Source organism: Peromyscus eremicus, unplaced genomic scaffold (genome assembly GCF_949786415.1).
Source record: "Peromyscus eremicus unplaced genomic scaffold, PerEre_H2_v1 PerEre#2#chrX_unloc_2, whole genome shotgun sequence".
Taxonomy (NCBI): Eukaryota; Metazoa; Chordata; class Mammalia; order Rodentia; family Cricetidae; genus Peromyscus; species Peromyscus eremicus.
The window spans coordinates 1,146,701-1,161,277 of NW_026734289.1; the positions used below are offsets into that span (position 1 = coordinate 1,146,701).

The 14,577-nt window shown below is 44.3% G+C and overlaps 1 protein-coding gene and 1 long non-coding RNA gene across 2 annotated transcripts in view; both read left to right on the forward strand.

Annotated features, from left to right (window-relative positions):
* LOC131901091 (uncharacterized) overlaps positions 1 to 14,577 on the forward strand; it is a 55,959-nt gene that overhangs the window by 28,436 nt on the left and 12,946 nt on the right. The window contains exon 3 of the mRNA XM_059252380.1: positions 5,550 to 5,820. Within this exon, the coding sequence (XP_059108363.1) occupies positions 5,550 to 5,820 (271 nt within the window). The remainder of the gene's footprint in view (positions 1 to 5,549; positions 5,821 to 14,577) is intronic.
* LOC131901096 (uncharacterized) lies at positions 981 to 4,861 on the forward strand. The gene is made up of 3 exons (XR_009376355.1): positions 981 to 1,550; positions 1,871 to 2,137; positions 4,662 to 4,861. It is a non-coding gene; the product is annotated as an uncharacterized LOC131901096 (long non-coding RNA).

A 14,577-nucleotide genomic window follows, 5' to 3' on the forward strand; every position in this document is an offset into this window, starting at 1 on the left:
CAAAGACAGGACAGAGAGCGCTCTTACTGGTAGATGTCAATAAACCTCTGGACCCTTGGCTGTCAGGCAGGGGGAGTTTGAGAGAAAATCCTCTGCAAGGGCTAGTAAATGTGAAACACGCCCATCTCCCTCTGCTTCCTTTAGAACATCTCTAATCACACCATAAAAACTAAAAAAGGCATTGGGGACATTTTCCCTGTCTCTGATTAATTTGTTAATATCTTTTCCAACCTTGTTCCAAGTCAGAGGGTGAATTCCTGGTCCATTAATCACTAACCAGGGACATTTCTCCTCTGCATATTGGAAGAATTTTATCAAATCCTTTTTCTTAACTCTTATTCCTCTCTCCCTAAGTTTACCTTTTCATCTCCTTTAGAAAAACAGCCTCTTTAGATAAATTTTTGCCCATGATCGATGGGACGACATACTTACCTCAAGACTCTCCCGCATTGCACGAGTGATGCGGTCCGGGCGTCTCTACCCTGATCCTCTCTGGGGGCCCTTCTGTTGTTCGTCGTCTGGCAGGTCACCCTGCCTCGAGCCCCATGTTCGGGCGCCACTTGCCCGGTCCCGCAGGCCAGGTTATTTGATGAGACCCAAGGAGGCACCTCCTGAAAGATCAATGGGGGCGAGAGAGAAAGGAGACCAGGCGCATAAAGGAAGACAGAGACATTCTGAGTTGCGTCAAGGTCTCGTTTATTGACTGGGTGTTGAGGCTTATAAACAGGGCTTCAGGCAGGGTGGGGAAACAGGGAAAGCATGGAGAGAAGAATGGAAAATTCCTAAGGGAGGGTGAGGTCACTTTGGTCCCAGGCCCCTGCAGCTGGCTGATTAGCACGTACTCCAGGAAGTTGTACAGCCCGAGGCTAGGCCAGGAACTTCCTGCTTTTGTAAGGTTTGATAAAGCAAGGAAGATCACACAAAGTTCAAGACACAGTTGTCCAGAATTGGTCCCCAACAGAGAGTGATTTTCTTCTAGGCTCCATCATGGAAGATGTCAGCAGTGTGGAGGAGAGCCTCTGGAGACTTTCAGTGCTCATTGAAGGAAGGCTTCCTGTTGAGGAGTAAAAAGCATTTCCCTACTGAACATGGCCTAGCTAACCTGGATACCAGGGATGGGACTGTACATAGGAGCGAGGGACAGAGAAAGACAGAGATAGAGGTGGAGGTGGAGGTAGAGGAGGATAGATAAATGAGAGAGAGAGAAAGTAAGGCAAGAGCAAATGAGAATCTGCCTGTGGGGTGTTGGGTGTTCTCTAGTTTGTTGGTGATTTTTTTTTTTTCATGCAGGCTGGTGGGCAGACCCACTCTGTCTGTGGACACTTTTTTCTGTTCCATGGGTCTGGGCCCGTGGAGAGAAATTTGTGTGAGGACACCTGGAATGTTTAGGGAAATCCATAAGGACACACAGGGTGTGTGTGTGCTGTAGGCATCCTGGTGTTAAGAGTGAGAATTGCTTCTTGTCCCTCAGATTCTATGTTACCTGTCCTCGGTCCACTTGGAATCTCTTGAGAGAGCCGAGTCCTGTGTGTTCCTAGGCCCTGCCACAGGTAGGTGGGTGTCCACAGAGGATACAGAGAGATCCATGCCTGACAGGGTCTTGGGGAAGTTAGAGAACTGAAAGAGAAGTTTCCTGAGTGGTGCCTGGTATTTGGTGTAGGGTAGGGTCGGGAGGTGGGATCATAGGGGTGGGAGGTGGAGGGCTGTGCAGAGGAGAGAGATTGTGACAGAGGTGGACGTAGGTCAGAATGGTTGCCTGGTGCTGCCGAGGAGACAGTTAAGGTGGGGGCCTGGGCCCAGGGTTTGGTAGGGCAAGAGGGCAGGTGGGTGCAATGTTTCTTCTTTTGATGTGTTCTTGTCTTCACCTCAGGGACCTGGACACCCTGCCTGTTGAGGCAAGGTTGTGGATGTCCCGGGCCTTATGGTCCTTGCTTCGCATGATGTGGGGCAGCATCCATCTGAACGCTCATCACTACCAAGGCCAAGGTTTTGGAAGGAAGTCCTTCTTCTCCCATCTTAGTATTAGACCATCGGATTTGGGACACAGGACTAAGGCCGCTGACTCTGCATCCCTTACAAGCATACACAGCTGCCTGCCCTTTTGCCTTGTGTCCATCCTGGAGCGGCCTTCTGCAAGGTGGGAAGCCCGAGCTGGGTCTAGGGTCCCATTGAGTTGGGTGGTCATCTCCCTTGGTGTAACACCTTCCATCCCACTGCCTTAAAAGAACCGGGTACAGACTTGGAGGCCCCTATTGCCAGGCCACCTTGACCTGGAAGCTTGGGTCAGCAGACCCAAGGCCATGCTGGAAGCTGTACTGGCCACCCTGGTGGGTGGAGTCATGTAGACAGCCACTGGATCTCTGAAAGCTGCTGTATGTTTGTGTGTGTGTGTGTGTGTGTGTGTGTGTGTGTCTGTGTGTGTGTCTGTGTGTGTCTGTGTGTCTGGGGTAAAGGCTGGGCTAGGGCAGGGATGCAGCTGTTAGAATACCCTGGTTTGGCAGCTAGGGGGCGATGCTCTGCCCCTGAACACCAACCCCATTATTATGTTTGTTTGGCTCCTCCCCTATAGTCCAGATGTGGTTTGTGGAGGACTTCCTTAGGGTGTGGCTCAGACTCTCAAGTGAGCCTGCCCCCACATCCACACACTCCCCACTTGGCCCCCTCCATGACACCCTCCACCACCTGCCCTCTCTCCCTGCACCCCACCATACCCTCTGGCAGGGCATTCAGGGGCTGGCACAAAGCCGAGTGTGTCAGGGAAGTGCAGTGCATGGAGGTTACAATGGAGGAACCCGTTAAAGTCTGTTACCCCCATCTACACACCACACCCTCACCTTCTGCACACCACTGAATCCCTAGCAGCAGCCCTAGAGTGGCATGTCTGTCCAGTCCTAGCCTAGATGGTTGTCCTCCATCTTGGAGCTTTGGCTTTTTTTTTTTTTTTTTTTTTTTGCTTTGTGAAGGGCGGAGAGAGAGAGCACCCTTCGCCCTTGGCCCTTGGCATTCTCAGTGCCCTGCTGCCATCCCGCGGATTCAGTTTGCCAATTCCACCAGCAGGTCCCTGTGCTACCCTGGAAATGGAGGCGTGCCGCCCAGGGAAGGGCTCCCGCCTGGGTCCCCCAGGACCAAAGCGGTTCTCTGGCCCGCTCCATGACCCAGGAGAGCTGGAGGAGGAAGCAGGGTCCAGATGACAGGCTCTGGGCGGGCGACACGTGGCTGGCTTGGGGTTCATGGAAGCACAGCCTACCGGGTCCTGTGGCCGGCCATGTCTGGGAGCAGGAGAGGACCTCTCTGCAGGGGATTGTGCAGCCTGGGCTGCATGGGGGTGGTTGTGTGGAACTTTTCCTGCCTCCATGCCAGCCCGCCTGCCCTTACGGTGGTGCAAAAGGCCACCCCGGGACCCCCTAGCTTTTGTCTGAGCCTCCCTAGCAGTATCCACAGCTCACTTCCGGAGACCACACAAACTCTGCCCTGCATCTCTGGGAGGTGCTCAGGGTCTCAGGCCTGGTTGCTAGCCACCTTGGCCAAATGTCTGTCATCCATTTATCTCCTCCTGCCATCCCCTCTCCTCTCTGGCTGCCTGGACTTCTCTCTGGCTTGCCTTTTATTTCTTTTACAACTGGAGTTTCTCTTGAGTTGTGCTACAGGTTGAATTTAGGCACTGGGACCTGTTAGAAAAGGTTCCAGCTCCAGAGCCACATCCCAGATCTTTGTAAAAGATCTGGAACCCTCAACTCCCCAATCATCATCCTATCCAACCTGATTGTTCATACCCAGTATGGCAGTGTGGTGGCTCAAGGTGAATTCCAGTAGAAGCATCCAGAACAGGGTATGGTCTCAGGGGTGCTCACAAAGAGGCCAGGCAGGACTTAGGTACCATAGTGGCCAGGTTTCACAGCCCGTGCTTCCCCTGACAAGCCTCCTCTGTGTCATTCAGGACACACATAATCCTGTCTTCTCCTGCCTAGCTTCATTTACATTAAACCCAGGAAGAACTCCCACCATCAAAGGTCCAAAAGCCCCTTGTCCTGCATTCTCATGTCCAGACATCATCTCAGCAGGAAGAATACATAGAGAAGGCTCTGAAATTAACAGAGGGCACTATCTGGAGTCCTACAACTGCTAAGCATGCAGGAGCGCTTTTGTGTATGTGTGTGTGTGTGTTTGTGTATGTGTGTGTGTGTGTGTGTGTGTGTGTGTGTGTGTGTATACCTGGGATTATTGTGGCCCAGTACTGTGAGAAGTCATAGCAGTGCCTGAGAGGCACAGTATGTACGAGTTATGATCCTCAGCTCTGGGATGTAGAGGAAGGACAGGTTTGCATGTAGGGAAGCCTTTTAGGGCTCCATCCTTCAGATCCAGCTCAGGTGAGTACAAGGTTTGGAGTGGTGCTTCGTGTGTGTGGATTAGGGCTCAGGGGCATGCCAGAGCGTGGTTGGTAAGAGCATTGTGTAGGAACCATTGGGAAGGTGGCAGTACCGTCCTTTAAAGTGGCCTGACAGGCAGGTCCATGAAGTCAGGTCCTCCACACCCACCCCCATCACCAGGAAGCTCCCTTTTCAGCCACAGCAAAAGTCTCCAGGAAGCTTTGTAGAGAGGGAGATTTGGAAGAGCATAGACAGGCTTGTCTCCAGGTGGCAGGGAGAGTGATTTTCTTCTAGGCTTCATCATGGAAGATGTCAGCAGTGTGGAGGAGAGCCTCTGGAGACTTTCAGTGCTCATTGAAGGAAGGCTTCCTGTTGAGGAGTGAAAAGGATTTCCCTACTGAACATGGCCTAGCTAACCTGGATACCAGGGATGGGACTGTACATAGGAGCGAGGGACAGAGAAAGACAGAGATAGAGGTGGAGGTTGTGGTAGAGGAGGATAGATAAATGAGAGAGAGTGAAAGTAAGGCGAGAGCAAATGAGAATCTGCCTGTGGGGTGTTGGGTGTTCTCTAGTTTGTTGGTTTTTTTTTTTTTTTATGCAGGCTGGTGGGCAGACCCACTCTGTCTGTGGACACTTTTTTCTGTTCCATGGGTCTGGGCCCGTGGAGAGAAATTTGTGTGAGGACACCTGGAATGTTTAGGGAAATCCATAAGGACACACAAGGTGGGTGTGTGCTGTAGGCATCCTGGTGTTAAGAGTGAGAATTGCTTCTTGTCCCTCAGATTCTATGTTACCTGTCCTCGGTCCACTTGGAATCTCTTGAGAGAGCCGAGTCCTGTGTGTTCCTAGGCCCTGCCACAGGTAGGTGGGTGTCCACAGAGGATACAGAGAGATCCATGCCTGACAGGGTCTTGGGGAAGTTAGAGAACTGAAAGAGAAATTTCCTGAGTGGTGCCTGGTATTTGGTGTAGGGTAGGGTCGGGAGGTGGGATCATAGGGGTGGGAGGTGGAGGGCTGTGCAGAGGAGAAAGATTGTTACAGAGCTGGAGGTAGGTCAGAATGGTTGCCTGGTGCTTCCTAGGAGACGGTTAAGGTTGGGACCGGTCCCAAGTTTTGGTAGGCAAGAGGGCAGGTGGGTGCAATGTTTCTTCTTTTGATGTGTCCTTGTCTCCACCTCAGGTACCTGGACGGCCTGCCTGTTGAGGCGAGGTTGTGGATGTCCCTGGCCCCAGTGTTCCCTGCTTTGGATGATGTGGGGCAGCATCCACTTGAATGCACTTCACCAAGGAGACCAAGGTTTTGGAAGGAAGCCCTTCTCCACTCCCATCTCAATATTAGACTATCGGAGCATGGGACAGGAAGCTCTGGCCCCCCACCCTGGAGTCCTGATCAGTGTACACAGCTGCCTGTCCCTTTCCCTTGTGTCCATCCGGGAGCAGTCTTCTGCCAGGTGGGAACCCGGTGCTGGGACTAGGGTCCCATTGAGTTGGGCGATAGTCTCCCTTGGTGTCACAACTTCCCGTGTGCTCTTGGTTCTGGGACACCACCATCCCACTGCTCTAGCATGTCGGGGGTCAACATGGGAGGCCCTTCTTTGCTCGCCGCCTTGACCTGGAAGCTTGGGTCAGCAGACCTAAGGCCATCCTGGCAGCTGTACTGCTCACCCTGGTAGGTGGAGTCTTGTAGACTGCTGCAGGATTTCTGCAACGTGCTATTTGTGTGTGTGTGTGTGTGTGTGTGTGTGTGTGTGTCTGTGTCTGTATGTGTGTGTGTATCTGTGTGTGTGCGCACACACGTGTGAAGGACCTCATGTAGAGGTTCAAGGACAACTTTCAAGGTTCAGTTCTGTCCTTCCACCCTGGGACTTGGCGCTTACACTATGGTTGTTGGGCTAGCACAGCAAACTCCTTTACTTGCTAAGCTTTCTGTTGCCTTCTGTATCTTCATTTTTGTCAGTGTTATGGTTTGTGTGGGTCAGGGGTTTTCAAGAGGGGACATACAGGTCAGGGATCATTTTTGAATTTAGTAATATTTTAAAAGTCCATCCCAAAGGTAAATAACTTAGCATCCTTGGTGTAGTAGACGAATGGAACTAAAGACTCCAATTTTCAGTCAAGGATCAAGTCTCCTTTAGGTTAATTTTTATGCAGTGTTATTCTAAGTAAAGTTTCCCCTGGGAACAAGTTAGAATTCTCTACTGCAGACCTACCAAGCAGTTTACATTTGAACATCATTCTTCAGGGATTCATGTACGTACTCAGTATTAAAGTACTGATATCTAATTGTTATAGAATGATAGTTGCTGAGGTCATTTAATGGAGAGGAGGGGTACCATAATTGTGACTTTCATTGTGGCTGATCATCTCTTAAAGGAGAAAAACTGCTAAACCTGACTTGTAAACCCAAATACCATTGTTTAGAATAATAGTTACTGGTGATAGAAGGCACCATAAGTTAGTATAAATTCTTTTCATTTTTGTTTATACAGAAAATATTTATACAAAGATCAAGATCGTTAATCATAAAAAGTTCACATTTTAACTGTAAGTTGATCATTATATCGTTTCCTAGGTGACAGGAAGTTTGGGGAAGAGTTTCTGTGTAAAAACCACAAGGCGGCGCTTAGGGCTGGTGGTGGGACTTGAGGGCCTATGAGGTTAGGGGGCTCTGAGAACTGCAGAGTGCAGGAAGAGAATGAATGTGAGGTCCAAAAGAGCTGATGGTTGGGATGCTTGGCCCATTGTAACTGGGCAACTTTCTCCATAAACTGGCCAAGAACGATGGTCCTCCTAAACCTTACCTAAGCTGGTTTATAAGGAAAAGACTTCATACTGAGAGGTAAAGAGGAGCCAGGGAGTCTAGGGATGACTTTGTCCTGACACTAAAAGGTACAGGTGGGAGAATAATAGACTTCTGCCTCCATCCACAGAGCAGTAATAAACAATGCCTGCCAATGCTGGGAGTTAGGCTGTTAGAACAGAGAGTTCTGTAATGCTTCCTAAGGGGACTAACTATTCTGAAGCAAAAATGAGAAGACTCAAATGCAAGGACCTATTAAAATGTAGATCTTGCTGGCAAGCAATCAAGAGAAGATTAGCCACAATAGTGCTGGTAGCAAGTGAAAACAATGGATAGTTCCTCTTTACAAACAAGAGCATCAAGCAGCTGAGAAAACCCCTCTTGATGTTAGGAGAAAACCTCAAAGACTGTCCCTGCCTTAGAAAGCATCTGATTGAATTTCACTCTGGGGCTCCTGGTTTCAGAGTCAGCACTCAGACCATGACAGAAAAGACTAGGTAGAATGGTATGGTGGGAGAAGATGTGACAGACGTGTTAAGGTCTTAACGTATCAGAAAGCAGAAAGAGGACCAGAATCTACGTAGGCTCTGTCCTTCAAAAACAAACCCTAGTGATCCATATCCACCAGCTAGGAGACACATCTTCCAAATACTCCACAGCAGTACTATATGAGAACCAAGTTATTAAACATATGAGCCTGTCGGAAGCAACTTAAATCCAAGTCACAGCATTCACATTTATTTATATCAGTGTGGATGCATACATGTTTATTCTATACTTTGTGTTATCATTCAATATGTCTATATTCATTTTATTGTGTATATTGCTGCAATTTGATAGAGACTTTTTTCTTCCTTTGGCATACCTCCATCCTTGTAGGTGTGTGTGTTGGGGGGGTCAATACTTTGGAGAAAGGTATGTCAATGTTTGGCATGGTAAGGGGTTGTCAAACCATTTCTAAAGTGGCATTCTTATTTTGCTTTTCTATTAGAAGTGGTTGTGTGTCCCTGTTGCTCTGTGTCTTAACAAGCAACTGATACAATTTTTTAAAAAAGATGACCATTTCTTTTCATTTGTGTGTCCTAGTACTGGAATTCAAGACCAGACACTTGTATATGCAAGATATACTGTCTGATTTTTGGTTTTGTTTGTCAAGTTGGGAAGAAGGAACATTTGTTTAAGAACTGCCTTTATTAGCTAGCCTTTGGGCATGTGTGTGGGACATCTTCTTGACTGCTGATTGATAGAGGAAAGGTCTAGCCCACTGTGAGTGGTCCCTTGCCTAGGTAGGTGGCCATAGGTTATATAAGAAAGGTAGCATAGTAAGGCAGAGCAGAAGCCAGCAAGCAACATCCATTCATGATTTCTGCTTCAGATTCGGCCTCCAGATTTCTGTGCTCAAGTTCCTGCCTTGACTTCCCTCCACAGTGGACTGTCACCTGTAAGCCAAATAAACCCTTTCCCAGAATTGTTTTGGTCTGTGCTTTGTCACAGCAGTAGAGAAAGAAGCTACCACACCAGGGAACCATTTTGTCACTGTTCTCCAGGCTCTGGATTGGCATTTTGTTTTCTTGTTATACATTTTATTATTTAAGACAATATTTAAATTTATACTTTGATCATGATTTTCCCATCCCACAAGTCCTTCCAAATCCTCTACCCTTCCCTACTTATCCAACTTTAAGTTCTTTCTCAAAACAAACAAACAAACAAATAAATAAACAAAAACCAATTCTTAGAAAGTATGTAGTTATACTTGGTTTCAATTTTATGGCTTTATTTTGAGAAGACATTAATTTTAGTTTGCCACTTTTTCTAACATTTATGCTGTATTTTATCATCATTATTTTCACAAGTATCTTATTTTTAAACTTTTGTTTCGGTATTGCTAAAGCTTACCAGAAATTTGTTCTTATTTATAAATCCCTTTAATTTGTTAAATGAATCCTCTTCACGTACTTTAAGAAGGAATTGCTTTTTAATGAGAGACAGAAAGTGAGTGGATCAGGATGGGAGGGAGGTTGGGAGAAAAATGGGAGAAGTAGGGGAGGGGAAATCTTAATCAGGATATAATATATGAGAAAAATATTTTCAATAAAATAAAGGAACGAAAAAAGAAAAAAAAGACAATACCCACAGATGGGCTGAAACACTAAAGAGGCGATGTTCCTAAAATGAATCCTAATCACTTTAACGTCTGTCTCCAGTACTGTATGGATTCTTAAAAATGGATTGTAGTTGTAAGTTGGCCTTTCCCAGTGGATCCTTCAACATTTAACTACTTCAGAAAAGAAAACAGAGGTACTTGTCTGAAACTGAACGTCCCTTAGGAAGCTTGAGTTCAAAGTGATTGCTACTGTGATGGCGCTGACATGTGGAACTGCAGATAGGGAAACTTTCCTCGCTCCTCCCTTCCTGCTCTTGCCCCCTCACCTGGCCTTTCTGTCCTCATGATGTATCCCAGAATGTTACAGAGCAGCAAGGCAACCCTACAGCAGCACCGGATTGGGAGGTCAAGTCTCCTATCCTCCAAGTCTATGTGTCAAATAATCTTCTGCTCAATTAGTTTTCTGTTGTCTGTTTGTTCTTTTGGGGATGCTTTCCCCTTTGTTTGTTGGTCTTATTCTGATGTGTTAGTTGTTTTTTTATATTTCATTTTATTATTATCCCCTAGATGTCTGTTTGTTTTCTAATGAGAGACAAAAAGGGGGTGGATCGGATGAGAAGGAGGTGGAAAGAAACTGGGAGGATTATGTAGATGAATTTCTAAGTGGTCTTATTAAATAAAGAACATGGAGCCAAATATAAGGCTGAAAGCCTTAGAGATCATGGAAATAGTGAGAGCCACCAACCACCTTACCTCACCAGCTCTGTAGCTTCCAAAATGCCATGACTTCCTGTCTACCCAGGCTTTTATTGCCCTGCTCTTCTGCCCTCTCATTGACTATTAGCCCAGCTAGCTCACTTGCTTGTTACTGCCTATCTGTACAGACCTCCAGGATCTCTATAGTTGGTACTGGGATTAAAGGTGTGTGTCACCATGCTTGGCTGTGTTCCCTAGCGTGACCTTGAACAAATAGAGACCCTGCCTGCCAAGTGATCAGATTAAGGGAGTGTGCTACCTCTGCCTGACTTTTGTGTCTACTTTAAACTTCATGCTATTTCCTGTGATCTCCAGGCAAACTTTATTAACATGCAAATAAAATATCACCACATTTCAGCACAAATAAAATATCACTACAGGATTAGAGGGAAGAGAAACCTTAATCAGGATATATTATGTAAGAAAAAGATCCATTGTCAATAAATGGGAAATATATACATATATTTATGGGGAAAAAGAAGGATATTCTTTGGATTCATCTATATCTAAAAATATTTGGCTTTCTATGTAAGCAACACTTGCAACATATTGTCTTTTAAAGATTGCCTTGTTCATTGATGATTAGTGCTTCTAGATGAAGATTTGAAGTCAATATGATCTCCTTCTACATGTATGATTTTGGTCGGTTTCAATATATATCTTTTTGTGCCTTGTAAATCAATAAATTTATTGTTCAATATCATTTTTCATAGCATGCCATGTGTTTTTTGATTAAGTGTTTTAAAACATCAAATAAATCATATATCCTTTGATCCAATTTGATATTCGGTTCAAATAATCAAACATGTTGAAACTAAGGAAACTGTCTAACACAGATTTGAGTAATTTTTGTTCCATTTTGTCCTTGTCCCTTTTTCTGGAAAATCAATATGTATTGGATCTCCAATGTCTATCTTACAAAATTAAGTTCCTATGTCTTTTATATTTTTCTTTAATTTTTTTTTTTTTTTGGTTTTTCGAGACAGGGTTTCTCTGTGTAGCTTTGCGCCTTTCCTGGAACTCGCTTTGGAGACCAGGCTGGCCTCGAACTCACAGAGATCCGCCTGGCTCTGCCTCCCGAGTGCTGGGATTAAAGGCGTGCGCCACCACCGCCCAGCCATTTTTCTTTAATTTTTATATTGCTTTTCTCCAACCAATCTTCCCCTTTCTCCTTCTCTCCTTCTATAATCCAATCTACCTCTCATGATCTTAGTTATGTCTTTTCTCCTTTATGCTATCTTCATTAATATCTGTTTCTATTTTTCTCCTTTTCATTTTTTCCTGAGCTCTCTGAAATCATTTCAAAATTTTCTATTGTTTTAACATTTCTTGAGCAATTTAATTTTGTTCTGAGAGAGTGTGTGTGTGTGTGTGTGTGTGTGTGTGTGTGTGTGTGTGTGTGTGAGTATGTGCGCGTGCATGCGCAATTTATGGAAATGGATTTTCCCCATGAACTTTTAAAAATTATTAGCACTGTGTTCACTCATTATTTGACTTTATTGCAGTGCAATTTGTTTCTTTGAGTAGGTCCTATCCATCATGCTATTTATTTCCCCCTTTCTTGCCTTTGTTTCCACTTGTAGTATATGTGCATATGCATTGTTTCCTTTTAAATTCTTTAGAGTAGCTCTTCCTAGACCAGTTATCTGTGTGAATATACAGGGAACAGAGGCCAGGATAGAGCTCTAAGCCAGCAGAATTCTCTGGACTCAGAGTGAAGACCTATAGAGGACCAGCCTTTTGTGTCAGGGTGTGTGCTTAACTGCCTTCTAGTACACAGCATCTTTCTCCTCTTTCTTGTCTATTTCTTGTCTCTCTATATTGAAGAGACTGGAAGGTTGGAAGAGCTGCTGCAAACTGCAAAAATACATGAAGTAGGATTTCAGCTGATTATGACAAGCTAATACCTGGAAGAAGCCAAGGGCCTTCCAGAGGTCAAGCTGAGGCTCAAGAGTCTTGGTAATATTGGCTTTTGATTATTTGCTGTTTCCTACTATGAATATCTCATGTGCCATTGTAGCTTTTCCATCATTCTTTCATCACAATTTCCCCTCTACTAAAGGGATATTTAGATAACCTTCTGTGCAGTAACAGCCAGGATTCCTAATTTCAGGCCTTTCTGTACATATTGTCATAAGCAGCATCTGGCCAGGACCATCCCCAGATGGATGAAAGTCTTATCAAACATACCTTTGTACTCTTTAAGAACAGAATTAAGCATCTAGACTATCTGTTTGAGAAGGCGTCGCAGATGTGCTAATTAAGTTTAACCTTCTCCTTTCCAAAATCTTACCTCTAGTTTTAGATCCACCCTTAACAATTAACTCAGAACTAAAGGGTTCCAACTTACATGTACATCTAGCTGTGATGAAAGTTGCCTAGTCAAGTTGCCTATCGACCGAGCATACTTGCCAGAAACTATGGGAGCAGAGATATCTTGGAGAGATAAGAGTCAAATGGATAAAAGGACAGTTTTATTTTCAGAGAAGGACTAGATTTAAAAGAGAAAAGAGAATGGAAGAACTAGATGGGTAAGAACTAGAGAGGGATGGATTGAGATGGGAAAGAACTAGATTGAAGGGCTAGAAGAGAGTAATGGAGGAAGAGATGGAAGATGAGGAAGAGCCAGATGGGGAAGAACAAGATGAGGAGGAACATGATGAGAAAGGAGGAGATGGGAGAGGAGCTGAAATGGGGAAGAACTAGATGGATGAGGACCTAGATGGGGCGGAACTAAGATGAGAGAATTAAGAGAGAGCTTAGAGGACAGCAGGTAAATGTAGAGAGAAATCAGGTAAGAAAGGAGCTAGGCATGAGCGCAGAACTGAAGCTGTGTAGACAGAATTTTATCCCAGAGGAATAAGGTAGACAGACAAAAGAGCTCGGTGTATTTAGATTCTTTGCCCCAAAATAATTCTCGCCATTTGTAGCTTCTCTTATGGGCCCCTGGGAAGACGACTATTAAGGCTGGTCTTTAGTAATATTCAAGAAAAAGCATTTCCAATGTAGTTGACATTTTGTTAATAAGACAGGAGACATACAAAGTAAACAAAAAGCAGAAGTATTTAATTTTTCTTAGTATTGACTTAAATGTTTAGCTTTTAGAGAGGCAACATTCAAATTCTCACCTAACTATTCTACTTCAGTGAATCAGCCATTTGAAACAACTCTCTCCCTCTCTCACTCACTCTTTTTGGGAATACTGTCATCTGCTTTAAGCTTTCCTTCTCTTTAGAAATTCTCTCTTCACTATTTTATAATCTCAGCTACTCTCTGATATTTATTAAACTTAGAAAGTCTTCACTGGATGTGTTGCATACTCTAGACTTGTTATGGACAAGGTGTAGATGGCAATCTATTTGTCCTTTTGTCTATACTTGTTCTCTGGAGCCAGAGATATCTATATATCTTCTCTTGTTGCAGGATATTTGATCACACCGTGACACTCTCAGACTATGTTAATAGTGTTAATGTTGAATGAGGGGGTGGAACCAGTGGCTAACTGACTGGAATTAGCCATAGAAAAGCCAGGAGTACAGATAGGGAAGTTGGACAGGAAGGAGGAGGGAGGGACTTGGAGTTAAAGAGCTCTCTTTGACCTGAGACACGTGGATAGAAGGTGTGCTGGGTGGGTCTCTGGTAAGAAAGGGAAGGTCAGCTGGTCACTCCTCCTGTGCTTCTTTGATCCCTAAGGTTTTACCCAATATCTGATCCTCGAGTTTTCATTGGTAATGGACCCATTTAGCAAAACACAACATTCTCATATCATTTCAAGTGTTTTTGTGCTTAGGGTAATACATTTTTTATAATCATGTATTCATTCAACAAAATATAAGTACTCACTATGTGTTCTACTATCTTTAAAATGTTGAGATTATTTAAATCATCTTAATTTTCCAGAAAGTATATACTTTTCCCTATTTGCCTGGTATTTATTCTTATGTTTAAACGTTTTGTTTTCAATAAGCTATATTTAACTACGTTTTATATCTAATAATTTATATCTACATTTTATATCTAATAATTCTAATGTATAATGATCCAGTAGCCTAAATTTTCTATTGTCTTTTTCAGTCTTGTTTCCTAAATTAGGTAAGAATTTTTGTATATATAACATGATCATTTCTCAGAAAAAATAGAATGCAATGTTTGAGGGCTGAGAGAAAGGACATTCCTCTAAAAGATTTGAGTTTTCTTCTGTGAGTCTGGAATCTATATGAATTACATTCTTGGTTTGAGGTTTTGTGGCACAATTAAGTTAGTGTGAATTAGACTTACTCATATGTACCTGTTTGTGGTTATGAATTCTGAGGCTTTATTTTTGTACTCACTAACAAGGTTGATACTAGCAAATTTACCTGTAGTTCTCCAGGCTTCTCTCTTGGGGTTGGATTGTGCATGAGGGTTTACTTCTTAGTTTGCCTTATGCTGGAGTAAATTTTCCTGTCCTAGTCTTATGGGGGATCTTCTGTTGGGCTTTGAAGCCCTTGAATTTCCTCATGATTCTGAGAGTTAACTCAATCTCACCCAATTCTCTTGGAAGCA